We start from the raw sequence: 8,767 nt of genomic DNA on the forward strand, positions 1-8,767 counted from the left end.
ATGTTCACGCAATATAAGTTGTTTAATTATACGTAATATTGCGTATGTATTTAAATAACCAATTTTAAAGAAAATAATAAAAAGAAAAAATAAAACAAACGAAAACCACATCAAAATAATAATATATTTACAATTTAATTACAAAGTAAAATGTGAAATTAAATACAAAAGTACCCTCTTAAATAGAAATGTTATATTTTAAGGCCTTCCAACTCCTGGATAAGTCTCGGATAGTCTATTGAAAAGTCACATTTAAGGTTGCGTTTTTCGACCAGTTTTTCTAAGATGGCGTAAAATTGCGTATTCTGAGAAATGCAACTTAACGTCTGAAACTGTAACATTTTAATTGTTTACATAAATATCGATACATCCTAGGTATACGAAGTGATCTTACAAATGTAGGTACTATGATTTTAATGTAAGTGAATTTTTTTATAAAAGAACTAGCTGACCCGGCAAACGTTGTTTTGCAATAAAAAAAAGTGTCTCTTAGGGGCATGAAAAATAGATGTTGGCCGATTCTCAGACCTACTTAATATGCTCACAAAGTTTCATGAGAATCGGTCAAGCCGTTTCGGAGGAGTACGGTAACGAAAACTGTGACGAGAGAATTTTATATATTAGATTATAATTAACTAGAAATAATAACAAAAATCAAATCATTTTATATCAAAGGCAGAGGAACAGTTTGCCTTCAAATAGCTCTCCTGTAAAATAACTATAATGTCAGTTGACTCATTATACCTAGGAGGTATCGATAAAATATAATAAAAAATAATTATAAAAATATCCACTTTAAGTTGCAGATAAGCTATCCGGGACTTAACCATCAGTAACTCCGGTTACTGAGGTACATTTAGCGGTAGTTTATCTATTCTATAGCGTTTTTTTTATATTAGGTCGGAGAAACGTCTTTTCGCATTATAAGTAGTATTTATGAACTTGTAATACCATCTCTTTGGCTTCAACAATCACAAATGAGTACACGGTTCATTAGGTTTCTTTCAGTGAGCTCGTGAGGTACACAAATATCGAGCTTTTTTGTGTAGAGAAAAGATTTTATTACAAGTTCATACATACTATAATGCGAAAAGAATTCCCCGACCTAATATGAGTTTAAACGCTATTGAATAGATAAACTACCGCTAAATGTTCTCAGAAACCAGGGGTAAATGGGCCGTTTATATTGCGTTGCGGTGTATTTAAACTTATAAATAATATAATTTTTATATAATACTTTCGTCTCGCTCTAATGGTAGTCGTGTGAAAGGGATGGAAGATATTTTTGAGCTTTTCTCGAATATTACAATAATGTAATCTTTATTACGAAATAAGCTTTTTATACATAGACCCTTACATTATTTTGCTAATGAGAAATAAAACATTTATTTAAAAGAAAAACATAATTTAAGACGCTCATAGCCAGTGGCGCTCACCGGTCGGTAAACGATCTGTGGGTTAAGCAACGCTTGGCGCGGTCATTCAATAGATGGGTGAGTGGTATCTAAAGATTATTATTATTGAAACCATTTAAGTATTTTTTCAAAATCTGACAAAAAAAAATTATGTCCAGCACAAATCAACAATAATTTTCACAAATTTCTCTTTAATTTCGATATTTAGTTATACGCCAACGATCTTATTATTAAACAAGTTCAAATTATATTGCACATCGCTATTTCATACTTTTAAATAATTTCAATAATTATTTTCGCGTTATCATTCTATACGAGTAACTACTAAGACCGCTTCTAGCTTGCGTTTTACGAGCGTTTCTGCAACGTCTACGCAGCGTCAACGTCGCGGCGACGCCAATAGCTAGCTTTACACACACACTATATCGCACGTTCTTAGTATCGTACAGTATTACGCGCGGGTGCGCAGCGCGCTCCGAGAGAGCGATTTTCTTCGCGGACTTGACAGATGAGCGCGGCGCGTGCTCTTTCCTTTCCCCTTTCATGCGCGATTGTTGTTTCATGCGCGATAGAGTGTGTGTGTATGAGTAAAGGTGGCTATTAACGCTGCGTTAACGCTGAAGAAACGCCCACGCTTGTAAAACGCTCGTGGAATAGCCGTCTTAATAGTATTTCGCCTTCAAAAAGATATTTTAACAATAATAAGCTAATAAATTTAATAAATTTGGCCTAAAACGTTAAATACACCACTGAAATTTTATCTATAATTAATAATTATTATTTACATATTTATATAAATTATTATATTATATTATGCAATAGAATTTGTTTAAATAGACCATTAAACTGATTTAGAATAAATAATGATTTTGTTATAACGGTGAAGGAACGAGCAATGTCCTGTGTGAGAGTTGTTTAAACAGTTGTTGTAGTAATGTAAAGTGACACTGCTGGGCACGTGTCTCTATGAGAGGTAGAGTACATCACAGTGATCAAGTGACACTTTACATTACATTACTACAACAACTGTTTAAACAACTCTCACACATGACATTGCTCGTTCCTTCACCGTTATAACAACGTGATCATAATCCTACTGCTGGGTACATGTCTCTATGAGAGGTAGAGTACATCACAGTGATCAAGTGACACTTTACATTACTACAACAACTGTTTAAACAACTCTCACACATGACATTGCTCGCGTTTTCCTTTCTTAAGAACAGTTCTTGAAGGTATGCAAAGTCCCCGCACTTGGTCAGCGTGGTGGACTCAAGGCCTAACCCCTCCCTCATTACGGGATTAACCCTAAATTTGAGGCGCCCATAGCCAGTTGCGCTTACCGATCGGTAGACGATCTGTGGGTTAAGCAACCGTTAGCGAGGTCATTTCATAGATGGGTGACCGCATAATGGTATTTGACTTAGGGGTGTCCGTGCTTCGGAGGGCATGTAAAAAGTCGGTCCCGGTTGATGTCGATTAAGATAACAGTCGTTAAGCCACGTCAAAGGCCTTCGGGCTTGAACAACTTTGACACTAGGTTGACCACTAACCATACGATAAGAAGAAGACTAAATTAGTTTAATAGTCTTTTCTTTTAAAATCTCAAATACTTTGCCTATTTTCTTTCAATTTTAAACCCTGCGTTAACCGTCCCGTATTTGAGATTTTAAAAGTTATTCTTAATTATTATTACTGACCCCAAATTTAACATCTTGTAGTATGGCAACATTGGATATCTATACTTATATTATATTTCTATTATTCTCTCTTATGTGACGCAAGCGAATTTAAGCCGGTCCTGACTGATTGACTGACTGATTATCATCGCACAGCCTATAGAAGTTATAAACGTGAAATTTGGACAAGGGGTGCCTTTTATAACATAGACACTTCCTAAGACAGGATTTCTGTTGTAATCTATCCCTAAGGGGTAAAATGGAATAAGAGTTTGTGTGCAACTTTAAAAATGTAATTGAATTTTGTGGTCTGGCCACACATAGCCAGTATTGCCATAACACCACAATGTTGCCATACTTAATATAAATCTAGCAAAAAGAAACATATATTAGAAATATGAAATATTAAAGTCTCTACCCCTACCCCTTTCTTCTTAAATTTAATATTTATTTAAGGAAAAATGACTTGTAATTATTTAAACATTTTCGTTAAGAAAATCTCAAGCTTTTTTTAATACTTCTTATCGGTGAAAATGAATAAATATTGTACATATATACATACAAACATACATAACGTCTGTAATATACATCTCTGCCTATACCTTAGGGTATAATAGGCGTGATTTTATAATGTATAATAATTATTCACTTTATTGGTTTTATACGACAAGATACTATGTAGTTTCATACTACGTATTGACTTTAAATACGGTACTTGACAACAGTCAAAACCACGGAAAAACTAACACTAGAGGAAAGGGCATATCATACTATTTCATTGAAGATGGCTGTCGTTAAACTCAGCCGATGATATTTAACGTAACTCAAATATGAAGGGGAATAAACGATTACAAATTAAACTGACCAGCCATATTATATGGAGTATATTGACATTAGAGTCGTATTTTGCACAAATACTTTCTGTTATATACTACTAGCTGACCCGCGCAACTTCGCTTGCGTCACCTAAGAGAATGGGTCAAAAATTTCCCCGTTTTTGTAACATTTTTCGTTGCTACTCCGCTCCTAATGACCGTAGCGTGATGTTATATAGCCTAAAGCCTTCCTCGATAAATGGGCTATCTAACACTGAAATAATTTTTCAAATCGGACCAGTAGTTCCTGAGATTAGCGCGTTCAAACAAACAAACAAACTCTTCCGCTTTATAATATTAGTATAGATTTTCGTTAGAATCAAATGAGTGCTAAGTATCTTGTCTTATAAACCAATGCCGACTTTTCGATCTTCATAATCCAGAACAACACTAAAACAAAACTATATATCTATAACGATATTTCACTATCACATAACACCTTTAAAAGCCGAACTTTGCCGAAGAAAACCGAACTATTCCGAATCACTCTCCGTGTCGCCGGATTCGGATTCCGAACTGGAAACCGGCTCACATTTAATAAACTCGATTTCTTCTCTTGTCTTACGAGGCCGACCTCTTTTCTTCATAGGAATATCTTTTTCTTCTTTCTTTCCCATCACAGTTTTGACCATCTGAGAAATCCTTTTCAAATGCTGCTGTTCGTGTCTTTGAATATGGTTGTTCAAATACTTTTTCAGTTTAAATTTCTTACCACACTGGTCGCATTCGTGTGGGTAGTTCGTTTCATCGAGTTCTAAGTGTACTGCGTTGTTATGGCGCCTCAAATAATGTGCGTGAGCGAACTCTTTATCGCATTTCTCGCAACGCAATTTAGGTTTAGTGGGATGAACAATCTTTTTGTGCTTTTTCAAGCGAACGGCCGAGTGGAAAAACTTATCACAAAGATCGCATTTCACTTTAGAATCTAGGGAAGAATGGACTTGCATATGTTCTTTCAAGTACTGGTCATTTTTAAACTCTTTCAAACATTCTGGACATTGGACTTTTGACTCCAACGGCGGGTGAATATTTAAAACATGGCGTTTCATGTGATGTCGGGATTTAAAAGTCATATTGCAGAACACGCAAGGATGTCTTTCAACTGGTGTGTGCTGGAAATGCAAATGTCTGTTCAAATTCAACATATTTTTATATAATTTTTGACAAATATGACATTTGTATTTTTCCTTGTCATCCCTGTGGCACGCTTCGATATGATATTTCAGCTTGTAAGGTACTGAAAACTCTTTGCCACACTCGTTACATTTTATTTCAGGCAGTGTGTTTGGGTGGATGCGTTTCACATGCATGTGTAACGCCCGTCTCGTCCTGAACTCTTGCAAGCAAAATTGACAGTAACATTTCTCCATTTCAGAATAATGTTTGTTCATCCTATGCATATATAAGTAATGTTTATTCTTAAACGTTTTGTCACAAATATCGCAAATTACGGCCGATTCTTCTGATGAATGCACTCTTGTCGTATGCAGGTATAAATTTTGATAATTTTTAAATTCTTTATTACATTTATTACAGATATATCGTTTTATTCTTTTAGGAAACATGACAGGTTTCCAAGTGGTTAGTACTGATTCGTACATTTCGCGTTGTTCGTCTGTCAAAATGTCACTTGTCACACTGATGAATTTCATGACGGGTTGAGGAGGCTTCTCTTCTTTGACTGCCTCCATTTTGGTTTCTGGAAAGAGAGAGAACAGTGATTTTAGTAAGACAGTAGTTAAGCAAACCTAGGCACGGTCATTCTGTAGATGGGTGACCGCGTGTTTGAACAGGGCGTCTCCGTGCTTCGGAGGGCACGTAAAAAGTCGGTCCCGGTTGTTGTCAATTAAGATAACAGTCGTTAAGCCACGTCAAAGGCCTTTCGGGCGGCTTGAACGACTTTGACACTAGGTTGACCACTAACCACACGACAAGAAGAAGATGTAAGACACTAGCTTAAAGAACGGTTCACATCTGACGGAAGATGCGTCGGGCGAAGGCTAAATAGTATGGAATTCGCAACTAAGCATCATCGGTTGAGTGTGAACGGTCGAGTGTTTTTCTATACATTTGTCTGTTCTGGCATTACGCGACCGATAATACGCGACGTATGTTACATCAGATATAAACCTTCCTTTAATTGCACGTTTAGCACAGTGGTTTAAGCGGTCACCTCGCCGCAATAACCGTAGCGTCGCGTGTGGTTCCAATCCCACCCGGGACTAATCTTTGTGTGATGAGCCCGAGTGTTTGTTCTGAGCCTGGTTGTTAATGTATCTATATAAGTATGTATTTACAAGTATATAAGTATGTTTATCTGTTGTCTGGTTACAGTACAAGCTCTGCTTAGTTTGGAATCAAATGACCGTGTGAGTTGTCCAATAATATTTATTATTAATTAAAATCAGTGCATCTAAAATTGACTGTACGGATAGAAACGCCGGGAGCAGACGCTCTAGAAACAGAGATCATATCGGTGATGTGTTGTAAAAAGGTCAGGTGCTACTCATAACTGACGGTCCTGTATGACAACATGTATGTATTGTGAATGAAGCAAGGGATGTTTGTAAGGATCGTTTCAAGTGCCGTTCTTTGCTCTCTGCTGACCCCTATGAGAATAGTCGATATTTAATAATAACTAGCTGACCCGCGCAACTTCGCTTGCGACACATAAAAGAAAATAGGTCAAATTTTTCCCCGTTTTTTGTAACTTTTTTTACTGGTACTCTGCTCCTATTCGTCATAGTGTGATGATATATAGCCTATAGCCTTCCTCCATATATGCATTATCTAAAACTTAAAGATTTTTTCTAATCAGACTAGCAGTTCCTGAGATTAGCGCGTTCAAACAAACAAACCAACTCTTCAGCTTTATAATATTAGTATAGATTACATTCCATAAGGAAATATGTTAAAGTTCATTGAAGCTGTTCTCTCGTGATCATCACACATACACTCCCATACACGCACAGGTCACAATATCTAGATAACAAATATGACCTACTGATAACATTGCACTTACGTTTATTTATTGTTTATAATTGTTTTTTATAGAATTAACTGGCTCTCAGACCATTTAAATATTAACTAATATAAATAAATATAAAAGCCTTAGGCATTCTCTGACAGTCTACATTAAGGTAGTGCAGAGATGAAATTAAGTAGGTGTCATATGAGTTATAGTATGCTCTTGAGATGCCTCTTATGACTGCAATACTATCATGATGTAGGTAGATGCTCCCATCATGCTTCCAATACACTTGTTATCTTACTTATTAGCACCTTTATATTGATTTAATTTATTTATATTATACCTATGTGTGTTCAGTAGTGTTGGTAGCGGCTTCTTACAACATCAAAGATTTATACCTAATAGAAAGGTTGTTAAAATTAATTGGCGATTAAAAAGAGTGGCCTGGAGTTCCTTGCCAGCTCTTCTCATTGGCCCTACCTTCCGAACTGGCGGTAAATTCACTCTCTGTATCATTGACTATCATAAGTGTCAACATTTGACCTATATGAATAAATGATTTGATTTTGATTTTTATCTTCAAAAATTGTTAGGTGCAAAAATCAAGCTATAGGTTCTCTCTATTACATGAAATTATAGTTATTGATAAAATATGGGTGTATTTTCATACATCTCTGGCCAAACCTTCCAGTATTTATGTGTTAGACTGTCAAACTGAGCTGTTTCTTACTGAACAATACTAATTTAGACTAAATTCCTAAGCCAGGTGTAATTTTCCTCTTAGGCTTGATAATTTCCACCATATTACCAATATATTTAATAAACAACAATCTTTTAGACATAATAAGGTTAAATCTATCACTTTTATAATGCTAGAACTAAAATAAATTTACTTTAAGTCCATGTTACATAAAAATTATGAATAATGAAAAAAACAAAATGGTGATATTATTTGTCAATATAATAACAATCAAGATGCCTTTTAAGGAAGTTAACAGTTTTAGACCTACACACACAATCATAACTATCTAGAAAGATGTTTTGTGGCTAATATGGCTATGATTTAAACATAAATGCATTATAACATATTAATTTTGCGAATTCCAAATTAATATTAAACATTTTTCCGTAATTTTACGACCATTTTCCCGCCCAACTAAATAATTTATGGTCAAAGAACATTTTTAATAAACAACAGGCAATGATAACACCAATTCTGCCTAGTGATAATTGAAAGTTTATACAACAAAACTCGTTCGAGTAGATGCATTAATAATATTTATAATCAAGATAATGGTTTATGATGTCGTAAATAATTATGTGTATTCGACCAGTTTTTCTTGTCGCCCTACTAGTTTTAAATATGGTTCTAATAAGAAGGAATAAAGTTGTTTTACTCACGTTTTAATTAGAAACGGCGTTTTAATCCATGCACTAACACGTCACGAGTTTATCAATGTCTTGGCTCAGCACAAAAGAATTAAATACTAAAGTCATAAAATGGCTTTCTGCCCCCGGGCATGTTTTACAACATGGCGTATTGCGATAATAACAGTTTATATACACGTAAATATTGCACAAATATACACTAAAAGAGGGTTTGAAGCGGTGTTAAATAGAAATCGGGAGAGGAATCATATTTTCATGCATTAACAATGATAAATAATTAGGAGGATTTGACATTCGTTTCGTCAAAATGTCAAATGGTTTTCTTTCAATGCGGGCCCGGATTACGTTCCGTTATATCCAATAATTCTTTCGAAAGTTAACAAAAATGTATTAATTGAATTAAGTAGAATAAATAAATGAATAAACACATATAATTAT

General features: G+C 35.0%; 1 protein-coding gene across 1 annotated transcript; it reads right to left on the minus strand.

Annotated features, from left to right (window-relative positions):
• Nucleotides 1-103: 103 nt before the first annotated feature.
• Nucleotides 104-8,657, minus strand: LOC142985435 (uncharacterized). The gene is made up of 2 exons (XM_076133609.1): nucleotides 8,342-8,657; nucleotides 104-5,668 (listed from the first exon to the last, which is right to left on the minus strand). Exon 2 carries the CDS (start codon nucleotides 5,658-5,660, stop codon nucleotides 4,443-4,445), a length of 1,218 nt encoding a protein of 405 aa, XP_075989724.1. The 5' UTR covers nucleotides 5,661-5,668; nucleotides 8,342-8,657; the 3' UTR covers nucleotides 104-4,442.
• Between the last annotated feature and the right edge of the window lie 110 nt (nucleotides 8,658-8,767).

Source organism: Anticarsia gemmatalis, chromosome 30, assembly GCF_050436995.1.
Source record: "Anticarsia gemmatalis isolate Benzon Research Colony breed Stoneville strain chromosome 30, ilAntGemm2 primary, whole genome shotgun sequence".
NCBI classification, from domain to species: Eukaryota; Metazoa; Arthropoda; class Insecta; order Lepidoptera; family Erebidae; genus Anticarsia; species Anticarsia gemmatalis.